General features: G+C 47.3%; 1 protein-coding gene across 6 annotated transcripts in view; it reads right to left on the bottom strand.

Annotated features, from left to right (window-relative positions):
- The window catches only part of LOC138295285 (NACHT, LRR and PYD domains-containing protein 12-like), a 157,018-nt gene that overhangs the window by 109,896 nt on the left and 28,237 nt on the right, over positions 1-18,885 (bottom strand). For 5 of the 6 annotated variants that reach the window (XM_069233489.1, XM_069233486.1, XM_069233488.1 and 2 more), the window contains exons 3-4: positions 8,726-8,761; positions 361-2,050 (exon numbers count right to left, since the gene is read on the bottom strand). In XM_069233489.1, the coding sequence (XP_069089590.1) occupies positions 361-2,050; positions 8,726-8,761 (1,726 nt within the window). The remainder of the gene's footprint in view (positions 1-360; positions 2,051-8,725; positions 8,762-18,885) is intronic. The other variant, XM_069233491.1, reaches the window with a different exon arrangement.

Raw genomic sequence — 18,885 nt, 5'->3', positions numbered from 1 at the left:
TATGCGGCTTAACGAAGGGGTTTTTAAAGAGATTTTATTTCTAAACACTGGTGATTTCTCAACATTTTCCCCAAAATATTCTGGGAGAATTGTTCTAAGCTTCTCCTCCAGAACTTTCAGCAAAAATGCAAAACAGAGCTAAAGCTATTGCTGCGGCCAAGGTTTTGGGGGCTGAGAGTTTACTGCGTGTGAAGATATTATCGAAGCACTTGTGCATAATCCAGTTACTAGTCAGGGTAAGATCAGTGGGACCAAAGAAGAGGAGTACCTAGCGAGTGCACCATGTCACAGAGCAGCTGTCCCCATGAGCAGGACACCTGGCTTAAGTCAAAGATACCTGGGCAGTTGCTTCAAACTTACGTTAAACTGGAACACGTCTGCGTCCATGGGATCAGGGATTTCACGTCTTCTGCCTCAATTGTAAGTTGTGAAACACTGAGCTTCTGAATTGCAGCAGAGTTTTTAAAACAGAACAGCAACACTTTCATGTCCATTGTGTCCATTTGTCGGCCAATGTGAATTTCATTGAAGGATTCAAGGGCTATTTTCGCAAACTCTTCATCCTGGATTTCATGCAAACAGTACAACAAGTCCATCAAGTAATCAGTGAGGTAATCACTGTTGTCCTGGATTTGTTTTTTAATCCAAGACAATAAATCACTTTTTGTTTCTGATGAAACCTTCCATTCTAAGCGTTCCGCCATTTGCTTCACTGCTTCCGTGTTTGCGAAGCCGAAGATGAAACGCACAGTAAGCAATAGGTGATTCTGGTCACGTTCCATGTAGTCTCTCAATAAGTCGCTCAGGGATTGCTCTGGATTCATTGCATGTGCCGTTGGTTCATCGTTATCCCCTAGTACGTAGAACAACGCTGCAAAAAACTCTTGAAAGATGGAGTGGGCGAAGCTGTAGATGTTGGGGTTACCGGCATCCTCGTGAAATAGGTCTTTACTTTGGAGCAGTGAATGAATATGCAGAATGGACAAGCCGTGTTTGTGGAGGTCTTCTTCTCCGAACTGTGTTTTGTTCTCGTAGAGTCCATTCTTGGCCAAGGCGCAAACTCTCTTCAGGGTATCTTGGGCTGGCTGCCTCTCTGCACTGTTCTTTGTTAAACTGGATAGAAAATAAATGAAGAACAACGCCACCGTTCTTGGAGCATTCCTGAGATCCTCTCCCTTCTCCATCTGAAGCTTCAGGACTCTGCAGATGATCCAACACACAACTGGGATGAAGCAAATGCTGTGAACAGCAGGCCTCTCTTGGATGACTTCGAAAGCCTGTGCTCCCAATTCTGCACGTCCAAAAAACTTGCTGAAGTATTCCTTCCTGTCCTCTTCAGAAAATCCAACTATCTCTTCCAAACGTTGGATCTTCACACATTGCCTAAGTTTCTCCAAAGCGGTTGGACGTGTGGTGATAATTATGAACGACTTGGAGAGAAGTGTTCGTCTTAGTAAACTTTTCTGTGCACACTGCAGCGGTTTATCGTCGCCTGATGGTGGAAATAAGGGATGCCTCAATTCGTCAAAACCATCAATTAAGAAGAGTAATTTTGCTGGGTCTACCACTGAGCCAAGCTTGGCCTTGGGCATCTCAGAATAACTCTGCAGGAGGAGGTCAGCCATGACTGGGTATCCAGGAAGCGGGTCAATATCTCGGCACTGGACATAAAAGACATACTCAAACCTGTCCTCAAAAAGGTTCCCTGAAGCCCAGTCAAGCATGATCTTCTGAGCTAGGGTTGTCTTTCCGACCCCTGCAGCTCCCTGGATCCCAATGATTCTCGCAGTATGGCCATGTTTATCGGGGTTAAATAATTCTGACACTGAGGAGTAGGAGAACATTGGGACTGGAGATCTGACTTCCCGCTGCTTCCGCCCAGACGACACAATCTCATGCACTCGCCCTGCCGGCTGACTGTGGTGCTTTAAGAAGACCAGTTTTGTATATCTTTCCGTCAGATGAAAATGTTCACCGAAACCAACCTTCTCAGCTTCTTGTAACTTTAATTTTTCAATTACGTCCTCCATATATTTCTTCCTCAGAAATTCTGCAAGACAAGCAAGAAATAATCAAAAATCACTCTAAACAAACTGCTATCATTTGTCCTTGCTACCATCTGCGACCCTTATTCCAATTCCTGCGGCAATGCACATTCAGGCTCCAACAGGAGCCGGTGCCTGAGTCTGGATTTCAAGATGTGCAGAAACTGCTGGACTCTGTGGGTTTTTCCCCTACAATAATTTCATTGAGAAACAAACTATCACTGAGTTAACCCCATGTTGAGATGTGGCAATTGGAATAATTCAGTAATACAGTGCCCAATAAATATGCACCCCCCAGTGTTGGTAAATTCTGGGTGTGGTATTACCAAACCAAACTACAAGCCCGACAGAATGAGGTTGTTAGTACTAACAAGTCAGGTGTCCTGCAATTACTTACGAATTAAACATTATTACGTTTATTAATCAGGTTCCCTTTTGTTCTCATTGCACTTGTGAGCAATAGGATGCAGATATTGTTCATCTGATACAAGACCTGGCTTCTCTACACCAACCACCAAGCACGGCTAAACCAGGACCAGCAAGACTATTGCTTCACCTGCCCCCAACAAGCGCTGGGGCTTTCCAGAAAAGGAACCTCCCTCTTCTTCAAGGCCAGGGTTATGGCAGTGTTGGCCAACCCTGGCTGGCAAGAGCCGGGGCAAAGCCAGATTTTCATCATAGCTGTAGAGTTCTCCCCAGCCTGGGTACCGGCCAATGACTATTCCACACACAGAGCTTAACATCACACGTCTTTATTCATCTGCGTGTATCTGTGAACTCCGCACCGTAAGCCAAGCTTTCATTGCATTCCGCTCGGACACCTACGTCACAGCTCTACGGAGTCCATCAGAAGCCAAAAGGGTTCCATCATAAAACTCGAAAGAGCCACTAAGAATGTAAACCATTATCACTGAGTAGCACAGGGACTGACTGACGGGGACTGATTCACATACATATGTAGGGGTACTTTAAAAGGTACTCCCATAGACTGCGTCCTGTACCCATAAATGCCTTTGTGAGTCATTCTCATTGTATGAGAATGTATCTTAGGCGGTTGTCTTTTTAATCAGACTTTGCCTGGTCCTCTCAGAACAACTTTGAAAGCCCTTCTTTTGAAGACTAGTTCCTGGTGCTTCTAGACAGGTCTACAATGCCACCAGGAGTGTTGTCGTCGAAATCCTAAAGTGTGTACTTTTATCACAATATGACATCTTTGACGTGCATCACATCAGCCCAGTGCAAATCTTTATCTGTGAGCTAACACTGCAGGGAGTAACTTCTTTTGGTTGTGGTCTGAGATACCTCACCATCCCTGGCAACAAGTCTTCTTATCTCCACTAACCGTCCCTCAGAAAAACTGAATATGAATGGTGAAGGTTTTGACCAACTAAAGCAATCGTTCATTACTCGTAATCACCATAATTGATACTGTTGCCATTACTACCCATCTCTTCCAGGGCCAGGAGCTGCAGATACTTAGAGACAGTGCAGGAGAAGAAGACGCCCCTTGATGGCGTGTTCATACCACCGGCCACAATACCCCGGGTCCATCCGTCTTGTCCCTTGTTCGTGCCCCACTTCTCCCTGAATGGAAGATGTCGTGAATTCATTTTGCTTTCTTGTGATTTAGGCTGATTTGTGCTGCATTTAGCCATTGCCACGCGGTTGAGCTCACGTCCATTTTGTATGCTCAAGTAATACCCAGGGGCGCTCAGCCTCCTTACTTCTGACGTATGCATCCTCCTTTTCATGGTGGTACCTCTGAGGAAGGATTCACGCGTGACTGGCTCAGCATCTGAGATTTCACATTATCTGTATCCCTTCTTTTTTGTTCTTCTCACAAGAAAGTTTTGCACCTACTGATGCCAACTCTCTATGTTTCAATTTCCATCATGTTTTCTACTGACTGCTTATGTGCAAAAAACCCTCCTGTGTAGGCAACAGCTCTGCCACATTAAGATATGATAGCATCTTTTCATAAGACATCCAGACTTGATAGATGTCCTACCCTTAACCACACTACATGGTACCTTCCATTCATCTTCTCAGGTGTGGCTCTGGGATATTTCACAGATGGGGACCGACCACCCTTACCACCCCATGAACCTTTGACTCCACCTCGCCTGATTCACTAATCGGTAGCATTGAAAGGCGATCAGTCGGTACATTGCTAGCTCTAGGAACGCATTCTACTTGAAAATGAAACTCTGGTAATCCTCACTGCCATCTTGCAGCCCAAGGTGTTACCCTTCCACAGCCTTCTGTGATTAGTAATTCTACAAGGGGTTATGATCACTTCTTACAATCAATTCTGATGCGTATAGGAACCCCAAAAATATTCAATGCCCCAATAGAACGCTAATGTTACCTTTTCTAGAGTTGAATATTTAGACTTAGCTCCCCTAAATGACTTAGAGGCACATGTCACAGTTACCACCTTAATGTGTTGTTCTTGCATTAAAACTGGTGAGTGCCAACACTGCTTGCAAGTGTTAGAAAGATCTTTTTGCATCTAGTGTCGCAGGGCACAGGGATGCATCAGACGCAATCCCCTCTTTCTGGGCTAAAATTCCTTACCACACTCTTCACTTCAGACAAATCTTTTTACTCATCACATTTTTCATATATTCTGTGAGCAAACATTGGAATATACTTTGAATAACATTCATCTAAACCTACAAATTATCAAAACTGGCATTTGTCTATTAACTTGGTTGCCTCCTCAATGGCCCTAACCAGGCTTATTTTGGAGCTACACATTCCTTACATATACACAGGGCAACTGGAATTATGCGGCATGGGAGGGCCAAATTATGCAGCAGGGTTAAGTGCATTATGGGGAAAGAAAAGGCAATTTATGCAGCATAATGTGGCACATTTTGTGACAGTATTACATCAGTTCTTGTCATTTTTACACTTATGAACACTGTCTGAGCACTGGCTGCACCTCATTAGTACCCGTTTTACACACAGATATTGCAATAAGGAACAGAAGGTAGACGGGTAAACCTTGGCACAGGGCCTTCCACAGCAGAGCAACATGTGAGCCTGCTTTTTAGTAACTTTTGAACGGTTTGAGCTAGAAACACATTTTTTGTTAAAATCTGCAGATTAGGCAGCAGGTGGTGGATTATGTAGCTAATTCGGCAAATCTCTGATTATGTGATAAACACCGCGGCCACACAATCAGAGTTCGAGTGGCCCTGCCTACACAACAGCCCAAAGAGTCAACATAGCCTACCTCAAATTTGCAGCTTTCTTTAGTGATTGCTAACCAATATTCCCCATAGTGGATAGTGCTTTGCACAACGTGTCATTACGATACTTTTTGCTTAACTCAAAAATCAAGATGTCATCCTGAAAGTACCTTGGGCCTCATTCACAAAGGTAACTTACACTTTTGAGGGAGTTTACACGTTTTAGTAAGCTTACTACTTTTCCGTATTCGACTATAACCGCTGGAGAGCGGATCCTATGCAATGGGCGGTAGCAGAAGAAATGCATATGAAAAAAGTCGTCATGATGTGGGGTTCTATAGGGGAGGGTGGACACGGGCATGAAACTGATGGGATGCTTTTCTATTGTACAATGGAATTCACTATGTTTGTCTGCCTTTTTCTCTATGTGCCACCGTACGATGCAGTTGTATGTTTTTGGTTAAAACATAAATAAAGTTTTTTTAAAATGATAGTTTTAATTTAAATTGATTTAATAGTGCTGAAGCATTATTTCTATTTTGTTTTACATATAAAGTAAATGCATAAAATAATTTAGATTAATATTCACCTAAGAAATATTTGCAATATTTATTTTCCAGCTAAACACATTTTTTACATATTCCCTACAATTTACCAAATGGAGACTCTGCAGTTGGGATAGAGACCTCCACAAGGAAAGTATATACACATTTTTTTTTAAATACTCATCTAACAGTAATGGTGGTAAATGTTTCAAAATCCTTTTCCCACTGCTGCAAGAGAGTGTTGCAGCATAGCTAATCTGCGTCTTTTATATATATAAAAAACTGACCGGAACCCACTGACAGTTGCCAGTCAGTAGGTATAGTTAGGTCTGCTTTTCCACAGGAAGAGCGGTTTTGGTTTACTAAAAACTTTGGTGCTGTTTGACTAATCTTCATGAAACTTTCTAAAAACATTCATCCACTTAGCTCCTTCCTAAAATGTTTGGCGATGATCTGTCAAACACAGGGCAGAGAAAAAAGGGTAGGGGGTCCCAAAACCAAATTTACCCATGCATTTTCCATAGACTTTTTTAGTCAAGGCTACCACAAAAACTATTGACTGGAATTACATCAAATTTGGCAGCAAGTTAGATAATGATACAGAAGGCGTGCTTTTTATTCATTGGTGTAAATTCGTTCAGAGTGTTTTTTGAGATATTAAGGTTAAAAATAATTGTATACCTCAACGGTTGGGTTCGAGGGCCTCTTCCGAGAGTCCCTCGGCCGAAATGTAAAGAAGCAGAACTTCTGATTGTCCCAGGGGGCGTTTTCACTCCTGGGCCATCTTGCTTCCATGGGAGCAAGGGTCTGATGCCTGCCTCAACATGAGGAAAAACACTGCAGGCACCTTTACAGGACTCAGGGACTTCGTCCACTGTTCTGAGGTTATTTCACAAAATAATATAAATGGGCAGGGTAGGGGTACCCTGCCCCTCAGGCCCCGTGGAAGGGCAAAATATATATATATATTTTCAGCGTTGAACGTTCTATAATATTTAAGGGAGGGGACATGCGGCCTCCATCCCCGAGCCAGAGATGGGCCCTTGGGCCCTATCCCTGGAGCCAAATTAATAAAAAAGGGGACCTGGCATGCCCCCACCACCCGAGCTTTAAAAGGCTCCTGGGACCCCTTACCCCAGGGGCTGAAAATATATTAATAGGGAATGGGGGGGTGTGGCCACAGGGACTCCATCCACTGGCCAAAGTTTTTAGTTTTAGGGTAATGGGGTATGCACCCCAGTCCCTGAGCTCAAGTGGGCCCTGGGGACTCCCTCTCTCTCTCGGCCAATGAATAACTAGAGAGGAGGGGGCACGTACCCTCCCTCCCCAAGCCTTACAAGGCCCAAGGGAACCATCCCCCTCAGGGACAGCTCTTTACCTGTGTCCCGGGGAGCCCGCTCTAGAGACACAGTGGATTTCCCTTGCAGCAGGATCGTGGGCAGGAAAATAAGTGTACTCGCACCCAACGGGAGCTTTGAAAATGCTCCCACCGGGTAGGAGCACACTCATGTTTCCCTGCCCACGCTCTTGCAGGCAGGGAAACTACGACTGCTCCCACCCGGCGGGAGCAAGTAGAAGTTGTTGCTCCCGCTGGGCAGGAGAAATGCTGACCCCTGCAGCCTCAATCGTTACGTTTGTGTGTACCCGGGTGAGCACTGTGGTATCCACATATATAATTAAAAGCCCAGGGAGATGGGGTTCCGAGACTCCTAAGGCTTGGAGAGGGCAGCCACATGCCTCCCCCCTATAATTAATCTATGGCCCAGGAAGATGAGGCCCCTAGGGCCCATTTAGGCTCAGGGAGGGAGGATGTGCACCCTACTTCTCTTATATACATGATTTTGGCCCCACAGGGTGGGGTCCCTTGAGCCTCTACAGGCTCAGGGGGGCACACGCCCATTCCCTTTTTAAAAAAACAGAGGCTAGTTGGATGTTACCCCTGCGGCCAATAGTAGCTATGGGCCACCCTCCCCTGTATTAAAAAAAGAAGGCTGCATGGATGTGGTTACCAGGGCCTGAAGAGGCTCGGGTGGAGGGTCATGTGCCCTCCTCTCTAAACATTAAAAAGATTCAGCCTGGGGGGTGGATCTCTGGGGCCTGTAGAGGGTCGGGGAGGGGGTTATTTCAAGTAACTATATCACAAGCCCCTAAGATAACGAACACTCACGCCCTCACCATGCACTGTTAATTACCCCACAAATTATGGCACGCATGACATCTTTGATAACATCATTAATAATACTGCTGCAATATTTTCTGTAAAATTATTAATAAAAAACTGTGCAAGGCGAGGGTGCGAGTTACAGAGACCTTAGGGCACGAGTTATAGTTACTTGAGATAACTCTAACAGCTGAATTTATATGGTTTGTACTTTTAAAACGTGAGTCGAACTATAACGTCCCTGTAACCTTCGTTTTTTTCAGTGAATTTCTATGGTTTTTAAAAATCTATTTTCTAACTATAATGTCTCTGTAACCTTTGTTTTTCTGTCCAAGTGACATTTATAATCTCCTGTGTCACCTGCTGTCTATGTCTGTCTCTTCTCTTGTTTTGGAAAACTCAGCACAAGGCCAATCTGTTCAAAATAATGTTTGAGGAGGAATCTGTTCTTTGTGTTTTCTCTGTGTTGTATCACGCTTGACGATTCCCTCCCCAGTGCTTCCACGTCCCTCGTCCATGTCCTCTCCATCCATTCTCTTCGCTCTGTCATGTGTGCTGTGGCTGGTGATACATACGTGAGCTCTGTGGGTACCTCACCTGAAGATCACTCTGAGGTTTTATGAACACCTGAAGACAATGTGTAATTCTAAACACTTGTTTCGTGCATCTGAGGGGAAATAACAGAAGACATCTCTCGGTGTGAAGCAACTCAGAATTATAGTAACTTCTATCATTGATGCACAAGAGCACACAGTGTGACATGTGAACACAACATACCCTTCTCCTCGAGCTCACGCTTTCTCTGATCCACATCTGGAAGACATAAGTGAAATATGGTTAGACACATCCTAAATACTTTAGTCGGAGAGTCTGCTGCTGGGAAGTCTCATGGGCCCAGGGTAAGGCACTGGTCATTACGCAGAGGTTTGTAAGGTAATACCCTAGAGGGTAAGATGTACTGACCAGTCATTATAGGTGTTCTGCTTTCACAATCAGAGGAACTTGAACCCAACAGATTCTGATGACGATGCTTCAAGTCTCTCACAATGTCTCATTCCCCTCACACTCTATAGTGCCTCCCTCACCTCATAATCCTTCACTCTCCTCATCCTCTCACCCTCACCAAACTTTACAGACAGAGCTTGACTCTCCTCATACTCAAAAGACAATGCATTACTCCCTTCATACTGTGGAGATGGGGTCTCACTCTCCTCATACTAGGAAGAAGAGGTCTCACTCCTCTCATACTAGGAAGATAGTGTCTCACTCCCCTCATACTGTGGAGATGGGGTCTCACTCCCCTCTTACTGTGAAGATGGGGTCTCACTTCCCTCATACTGTGGAGATGGTAGCTCACTCCTCTCATACTGTGGAGATGGTAGCTCACTCTCCTCATATTAGGAAGATGGGGTCTCACTCCTTTCAAACTAAGAAGATTGTGTCTCACTCCCCTCGTGCGGTAGAGATGGGGTCTCACTCCCCTCATACTGTGGAGATGGGGTCTCACTCTCCTCATACTGTGGAGATGGGGGTCTCACTTCCCTCATACTGTGGAGATGGTAGCTCACCCCTCTCATACTGTGGAGATGGTAGCTCACTCTCCTCATATTAGGAAGATGGGGTCTCACTCCTCTCGTACTAAGAAGATTGTGTCTCACTCCCCTCATACGGTGGAGATGGGGTCTCACTCACCTCATACTGTGGAGATGAGGTCTCACTATCCTCATACTAGGAAGATGGGGGTCTCACTCCCCTCATAGTGTGGGGATGGGATCTCACTCCCCTCATACTCAAAGGACAATGCTTCACTCCCTTCGTACTGTGGTTATGGAGTCTCACTCACCTCATACTGTGGAGATGGTAGCTCATTCCCCTCACACTGTGGAGATGGGGTCTCACTCCCCTCATACTGTGGAGAAGGGGTCTCACTCCCCTCATACTGTGGAGATGGGGTCTCACTTCCCTCATACTGTGGAGATGGTAGCTCACTCCTCTCATACTGTGGAGATGGTAGCTCACTCTCCTCATATTAGGAAGATGGGGTCTCACTCCTCTCATACTAAGACGATTGTGTCTTACTCCCTTCATACGGTAGAGATGGGGTCTCACTCTCCTCATACTGTGGAGATGGGGGTCTCACTCCCCTCATACCGTGGATATGGGGTCCCACTCTCCTCATACTGTGGAGATGGGGTCTCACTTCCCTCATACTGTGGAGATGGTAACTCACTCCTCTCATACTGTGGAGATGGTAGCTCACTCTCCTCATATTAGAAAGATGGGGTCTCACTCCTCTCATACTAAGAAGATTGTTCTCACTCCCCTCATACAGTAGAGATCGGGTCTCACTCTCCTCATACTGTGGAGATGGGGGTCTCACTACCCTCATACTGTGGAGATGGGGCCTCACTCCCCTCATACTGTGGAGATGGGGTCTCACTCCCCTCATACTGTGGAGATGGTAGCTCATTCCCCTCATACTATGGAGATGGGGTCTCACTCTCCTCATACTCAAAAGACGATGCTTCACTCCCCTCAAAGTGTGGAGATGGGGTCTCACTCCCCTCACACTGTGGAGATGGTAGATCACTCCCCTCATACTGTGGAGGTGGGGTCTCACTCCCCTCATACTGTGGAGATGGTAGCTCACTCCCCTCATACTGTGGAGATGGGGGTCTCACTCTCCTCATACTAGGTAGATGAGGTCCCACTCTCCTCATACTATGAAGATGGGGTCTCACTCTCCTCATACTGTGGATATGGGGCCTCACTCCCCTCATACTGTGGAGATGGTGGCTCACTACCCTCATACTGTGGAGATGGGGTCTCACTCCCCTCATACTCAAAAGACGATGCTTCACTCCCATCAAAGTGTGGAGATAGGGTCTCACTCCGCTCATACTATGGAGATCGTGACTCACTCCCCTCATACTGTGGAGATGGGGTCTCACTCTCCTCATACTGTGGCGATGGTGTCTCACTCGCCTCATATTCAAAAGACGATGCCTCACTTCCCTCAAACTCTGGAGGTGGTCGCTTACTCTCCTCATACTGTGGAGATGGGGTCTCACTCTCCTCATACTCTGGAGATTGTGTCTCACTCCCTCATACTGTGGAGATGATGTCTCACTCTCCGCATACTCTGGGGATGGTGCCTCACTCCTCTCATACTCCAAAGCTAGGGCCTCACTCTCCTCATACTCTGGAGATGATTTCTCACTCTTTTCATGCACTGGGGATAAGGTTTCAGTCCCCTCATACTCTAAAGATGGTGTCTCACTCCCCTCATGTTCTGGAGATGGTTGCTCACTCTCCTCATACAAGGGAAAGGGGTCTTACTCTCCTCATGCTCTGGAGATGGTCTCTCACTACCCTCATACTCTGGAGATGGTGTCACTCTCCTCATGCTCTGCAGATGGTGATACACTCTCCTCATACTCTGGAGATGGTGGCTCACTATCCTCATACTGTGGTGATGGGGTCTCACTCCCCTCATACTCAAAAGACCATGCTTCACTCCCCTCATACTGTGGAGATGGAATCTCACTCTCCTCAACTGTGGAGATTGGGTCTCACTCCCCTCATATTGTGGAGATGGTAGCTCACTCCATTCATACTGTGGAGATGGGGTCTCACTCTCCTCATACTAGGAAGATGAAGTCTCACTCCCCTCATACTGTGGAGATGGGGTCTCACTCCCCTCATACTGTGGAGATGGGGTCTCACTCTCCTCATACTGTGGAGATGGGGTCTTACTCCCCTCATACTGTGGAGATGGTAGCTCACTCCCCTCATACTATGGAGATGGGGTCTCACTCTCCTCATACTCAAAAGACGATGCTTCACTCCCCTCAAAGTGTGGAGATAGGGTCTCACTCCCTGCATACTGTGGAGATGGTAGCTCAATCCCCTCATACTGTGGAGGTGGGGACTCACTCCCCTCATACTCAAAAGACGATGCTTCACTCCCCTCAAAGTGTTGAGATGGGGTCTCACTCCCCTCATACTGTGGAGATGGGGGTCTCACTCTCCTCATACTAGGAAGATGGGGTCTCACTCTCCTCAAACTAGGAAGATGGGGTCTCACTCTCCTCATACTGGGGATATGGGGTCTCACTCCCCTCATACTGTGGAGATGGCTCACTACCCTCATACTGTGGAGATGGGGTCACACTCCCCTCATACTGTGGAGATGGTGGCTCACTACCCTCATACTGTGGAGATGGGGTCTCACTCCCCTCATACTCAAAAGACCATGCTTCACTCCCCTCATACTGTGTAGATGGAATCTCACTCTCCTCAACTGTGGAGATTGGGTCTCACTCCCCTCATACTGTGGAGATGGTAGCTCACTCATTTCATACTGTGGAGATGGGGTCTCACTCTCCTCATACTAGGAAGAAGGGGTCTCACTCCTCTCATACTGTGGAGATGGGGTCTCACTATCCTCATACTAGGAAGATGGGGTCTCATTCCCCTCATAATGTGGAGATGGGGGTCTCATTCTCCTCATACTCAAAAGACTATGCTTCACTCCCTTCATACTATGGAGATAGGGTCTCACTCTCCTCATACTGTGGAGATGGTGGCTCACTCCCCTCACACTGTGGATATGGGGTCTCACTCCCCTCACACTGTGGAGATGGGGCCTCACTCTCCTCATACTGTAGAGATGGGGGCTCACTCCGTTCATACTATGGAGATCGTGACTCACTCCTCTCATACTGTGGAGGTGGGGTCTCACTCCCCTCATACTCAAAAGACGATGCTTCACTCCCCTCAAAGTGTGGAGATGGGGTCTCACTCTCCTCATACTAGGAAGATGGGGTCTCACTCTCCTCATACTGTGGATATGGGGTCTCACTCCCCTCATACTGTGGAGATGGTGGCTCACTACCCTCATACTGTGGAGATGGGGTCTCACTTTCATACTGTGGAGATGGGGTCACACTCCCCTCATACTGTGGAGATGGTGGCTCACTACCCTCATACTGTAAAGATGGGGTCTCACTCCTCTCATACTCAAAAGACCATGCTTCACTCCCCTCATACTGTGGAGATGGAATCTCACTCTCCTCAACTGTGGAGATTGGGTCTTGCTCCCCTCATACTGTGGAGATGGTAGCTCACTCCTTTCATAATGTGGAGATGGGGTCTCACTCTACTCATACTAGGAAGATGGGGTCTCACTCCTCTCGTACTAAGAAGATGGTGTCTCACTCCTCTTATACTGTGGAGATGAGGTCTCACTATCCTCATACTAGGAAGATGGGGTCTCACTCCCCTCATAGTGTGGAGATGGGGTCTCATTCTCCTCATACTCAAAAGACTATGCTTCACTCCCTTCATACTGTGGAGATAGGGTCTCACTCTCCTCAACTGTGGAGATTGGGTCTCACTCCCCTCATACTGTGGAGATGGTAGCTCACTCCTTTCATACTGTGGAGATGGTGTCTCACTCTCATACTAGGAAGATGGGGTCTCACTCCTCTCGTACTAAGAAGATGGTGTCTCACTCCTCTCATACTGTGGAGATGGGGTCTCACTATCCTCATACTAGGAAGATGGGGTCTCACTTCCCTCATAGTGTGGAGATGGGGTCTCATTCTCCTAATACTCAAAAGACTATGCTTCACTCCCTTCATACTGTGGAGATGGGGTCTCACTCTCCTCATACTGTGGAGATGGGGTCTCACTCCCCTCACACTGTGGAGATGGGATCTCACTCCCCTCATACTGTGGAGATGGGGCCTCACTCTCCTCATACTATAGAGATGGGGTCTCACTCCGCTCATACTATGGAGATCATGACTCACTCCCCTCATACTGTGGAGGTGGGGTCTCACTCCCCTCATACTCAAAAGACGATGCTTCACTCCCCTCAAAGTGTGGAGATAGGGTCTCACTCCGCTCATACTATGGAGATTGTGACTCACTCCCCTCATACTGTGGCGATGGTGTCTCACTCGCCTCATAATCAAAAGACGATGCCTCACTTCCCTCAAACTCTGGAGGTGGTCGCTTACTCTCCTCATACTGTGGAGATGGGGTCTCACTCTCCTCATACTCTGAAGATTGTGTCTCACTCCCTCATACTGTGAAGATGATGTCTCACTCCGCATACTCTGGGGATGGTGCCTCACTCCTCTCATACTCCAAAGCTAGGGCCTCACTCTCCTCATACTCTGGAGATGATTTCTCACTCTTTTCATGCACTGGGGATAAGGTTTCAGTCCCCTCATACTCTGAAGATGGCGTCTCACTCCCCTCATGTTCTGGAGATGGTTGCTCACTCTCCTCATACAAGGGAAAGGGGTCTTACTCTCCTCATGCTCTGGAGATGGTCTCTCACTACCCTCATACTCTGGAGATGGTGTCACTCTCCTCATGCTCTGCAGATGGTGTCTCACTTTCCTCATACTGTGGAGATGGTGGCTCCCTACCCTCATACAGTGGAGATGGGGTCTCACTCCCCTCATACTCAAAAGACCATGCTTCACTCCCCTCATACTGTGGAGATGGAATCTCACTCTCCTCAACAGTGGAGATTGGGTCTCACTCCCCTCATACTGTGGAGATGGTAGCTCACCCCTTTCATACTGTGGAGATGGGGTCTCACTCTCCTCATACTAGGAAGATGGGGTCTCACTCCCCTCATACTGTGGAGATGGGGCCTCACTCCCCTCATACTGTGGAGATGGTAGCTCACTCCCCTCATACTATGGAGATGGGGTCTCACTCTCCTCATACTCAAAAGACGATGCTTCACTCCCCTCAAAGTGTTGAGATTGGGTCTCACTCCCCTCATACTGTGGAGATGGGGGTCTCACTCTCCTCATACTAGGAAGATGGGGTCTCACTCTCCTCAAACTAGGAAGATGGGGTCTCACTCTCCTCATACTGTGGATATGGGGTCTCACTCCCCCTCATACTGTGGACATGGTGGCTCACTACCCTCATACTGTGGAGATGGGGTCTCACTCTCATACTGTGGAGATGGGGTAGCACTCCCCTCATACTGTGGAGATGGTGGCTCACTACCCTCATACTGTGGAGATGGGGTCTCATTCCCCTCATACTCAAAAGACCATGCTTCACTCCCCTCATACTGTGGAGATGGAATCTCACTCTCCTCAACTGTGGAGATTGGGTCTCACTCCCCTCATACTGTGGAGATGGTAGCTCACTCCTTTCATACTGTGGAGATGGGGTCTCACTCTCATACTAGGAAGATGGGGTCTCCCTCCTCTCGTACTAAGAGGATGGTGTCTCACTCCTCTCATACTGTGGAGATGGGGTCTCACTATCCTCATACTAGGAAGATGGGGTCTCAATCCCCTCATAGTGTGGAGATGGGGTCTCATTCTCCTCATACTCAAAAGACTATGCTTCACTCCCTTTATACTATGGAGATGGGGTCTCACTCTCCTCATACTGTGGAGATGGGGTCTAACTCCCCTCATACTGTGGAGATGGTGGCTCACTCCCCTCACACTGTGGATATGGGGTCTCACTCCCCTCACACTGTGGAGATGGGGCCTCACTCTCCTCATACTGTAGAGATGGGGACTCACTCCGCTCATACTATGGAGATCGTGACTCACTCCCCTCATACTGTGGAGATGGGGTCGCACTCTCCTCATACTGTGGCGATGGTGTCTCACTCGCCTCATAATCAAAAGACGATGCCTCACTTCCCTCAAACTCTGGAGGTGGTCGCTTACTCTCCTCATACTGTGGAGATGGGGTCTCACTCTCCTCATACTCTGGAGATTGTGTCTCACTCCCTCATACTGTGGAGATGATGTCTCACTCTCCGCATACTCTGGGAATGGTGCCTCACTCCTCTCATACTCCAAAGCTAGGGCCTCACTCTCCTCATACTCTGGAGATTATTTCTCACTCTTTTCATGCACTGGGGATAAGGTTTCAGTCCCTTCATACTCTGAAGGTGGTGTCTCACTCCCCTCATGTTCTGGAGATGGTTGCTCACTCTCCTCATACAAGGGAAAGGGGTCTTACTCTCCTCATGCTCTGGAGATGGTCTCTCACTCCCCTCATACTCTGGAGATGGTGTCACTCTCCTCATGCTCTGCAGATGGTGCCTCACTCTCCTCATACTCTGTAGATGGGGTTTCACTCCCTCATACCAGGAAGATGGTGTGTCACTGCCCTCATACTCTGGAGATGGTCGCCCACTCACCTCATACTAGGGAAATGGTGTCTCACTCCTCTCATACTCTAAAGACAGGGCCTCACTCTCCTCGTATTCTGGAGATGGTGTGTCTACTCATACTCTGGAGATGGTTTCTCACTCTTCCTCCGCTGGGGATAAGCTCTCACTCCCCTCATACTCTGGAGATGGTGTCTCAATTCCCGCATGCTCTGGAGATGGTCGCTCACTACCCTCATGCTCTGGAGATGGTCACTCACTCATGCTCTGGAAATGTTCGCTCACTCCTCTCATACTCTGGAGATGGTGTCTCACTCTCCTCATACTCTGGAGATGTCTCAGTATCCTGGCTATGTTTTGTCTAGATAGTTGGAACAATGTTCTCCCACACACCCTAAACGGTTGTTTCAAGGTCATCATGCATCAAGGACAATGGCCGTCAAACTCCAAAAGATGCTACAGGGACTAGAGATTGTGGCCTCACACACATCAAGTTCTTTGTGTGCTGCTTCTCTATATAGGGGGCAGTGCCAAGGAAAATGACATGAAGCAGGCCCCTCTCTGCCCCAGCCACTGATGGTACAGAGCTTTTTAGGGATGGTCAACCACTAAAGACTTCTCATAAGGAGCCTGAGATCATTACGCCGCCCTCGGTGAGCTGATCAAGGCGTCCACCCTTTGGCTTTCGGCAGAGCTCATGATGTTGCCTTCCAGAAAATCAGGCGTGTGGGTGGTGGACGCTGGTTGCGGATGCCAGATGAGCACTTACTCCAATGGAGTAAAGATACTCACAAATAGAGGGGGAAGTTAGAACGACCGATTGGAGGTGCAGGCACTTCCATTCATATGGGTAGGGACATTTATTTGTAGTGCGCACAAATCACAAGCCTCTCACCTCTCCCCCTGGTACCACACTCCCCACTGGTTAGCACCACAGGTGTACACTCCCCGCTGGTTAGCAGTGCGGATGTACACTCTCCACTGGTAAGCAGATCAGATGTACACTTCCCACTGGTTAGCAGTGCAAGTGTACACTCTCCACTGGTTATCAGTGCAGGTGTACACTCCCCACTGGTTAGCAGTGCGGATGTACACTCCCCACTGGTTAGCAGTGTGGATGTACACTCTCCACTGGTAAGCAGATCAAATGTACACTTCCCACTGGTTAGCAGTGCAAGTGTACACTCTCCACTGGTTATCAGCGCAGGTGTACACTCTCCACTGGTTAGCAGATCAGATGTACACTCCCCACCGGTTAGCAGCACAGATATACACTCCCCACTGGTTAGCAGCGCAGATGCACACTCCACACCGTGTAGAAGCGTTGATGCACACTCTCCACTGGTTAACAGCGCATATGTATACTGCCCACTGGTTAGAAGCACTGATGCACACTCTCCACTGGTTAGCAGCGCAGATGCACACTCTCCACTGGTTAGCAGCGCAGATGTACACTCTCTACTGGTTAGTAGCGCAGGTTTACACTCCCCACTGCTAAGCAGAGCGGATGTACACTCCCCCTGGTGAGCAGAGCAGATGTACACTCCCCACTGGTTAGCAGCAGATGTACACTCCCCACTGGTTAGCAGTGCAGGTGTACACTCCCCACTGGTTAGCAGTGCAGATGTACACTCCCCACTGGTTAGCAGCGCAGATGTACACTCCATACTGGTTAGCAGCCCAAGTGGTTAGCAAGTTCTGGAACTGTGCGAAATAGCTTTACTAAGTACATGACAAATAGCAGACATTTACTATTCACTATTCTTGTGTATTTTACAACACATCTACAACACATGTTCTCTCTGTAGACACTAACCTGGTCTAATGGACATTAGAATGCTGACATGCCACAGGGCTGAGTCACATCAGGTTTGCACAAGTGCAGAATGTGCAGCAAATGTGTGTAGAAGCATTTTTCCTACATGCACGATAACCCTGAATGAAGAAGGCATTGTTTCCACCAGTCCATAGTACATGCAGGTGTTTGCTCTAAAGCAGCAGCCAAACAAACCAAATGGATGTTTTTATTAAACAAGGGGAATAAGGGTATGGATCAGGCGTTTCATTATTGTTTTGCAATGATTAAATGCTTAATTAATGTCCCTTGTGTCTGTTCTGGTACAAACGTTTCCAGAGCACCAATACAATGCAAAAACAAACCCCCTCTGATTTTTGCATTGGTGCAAACTCTACATAGAATTGGTGCAAACTTTACACAAACTGACTAAGGAGTGATTATAACACTTTGCATGTAGTTCCAGAAACCACACTTCTGCCATTTCTACGTGGTTGATATGGCAGGTGCTAGTGTTAATTTAATGGTACTCACTTTAAATACTGCAGAAGGATGGGTGGCTGAGGCCTTGCAGACTATAGCCGATGGCAGCAGAGAGCGTTTAACTCACTGAATCGACTTGCCATCTACATTAGCAACATTGGGGTGAGCTGCCAGTATTAAATGCCTCTGCTTGGCTTGCATGATGTAAAAGCCTGCATGCTCTTTTGGCGGTCTCATTTTCAGAGATGTTTTAAGGCCTAAGCAAAGCGGGCTCTGGCCCAGGCCCCTAGCCTTTCAGGGGGCCCTGATAGCTCTGTTCTGCAGGGAGGCTTGCCCTGATTACCTTTATTAATTCTAAAACAGAGTGTTGTAAATAACATTTTCCTTTATTTTTAATGTGGTTGATGTGTGAGAGTCTATTACAAACATGTTGCAGACTAATGTGTTTATGCTTCATGTAACATTGATAAAAAAGTTTCTTTTAGA

The sequence above is a fragment of the Pleurodeles waltl genome, chromosome 5 (assembly GCF_031143425.1).
Source record: "Pleurodeles waltl isolate 20211129_DDA chromosome 5, aPleWal1.hap1.20221129, whole genome shotgun sequence".
In the NCBI taxonomy this organism is placed as follows: domain Eukaryota; kingdom Metazoa; phylum Chordata; class Amphibia; order Caudata; family Salamandridae; genus Pleurodeles; species Pleurodeles waltl.
The sequence above is the reverse complement of the archived record's forward strand: the minus strand, read 5'-3'. Positions and strand labels throughout refer to the sequence as shown.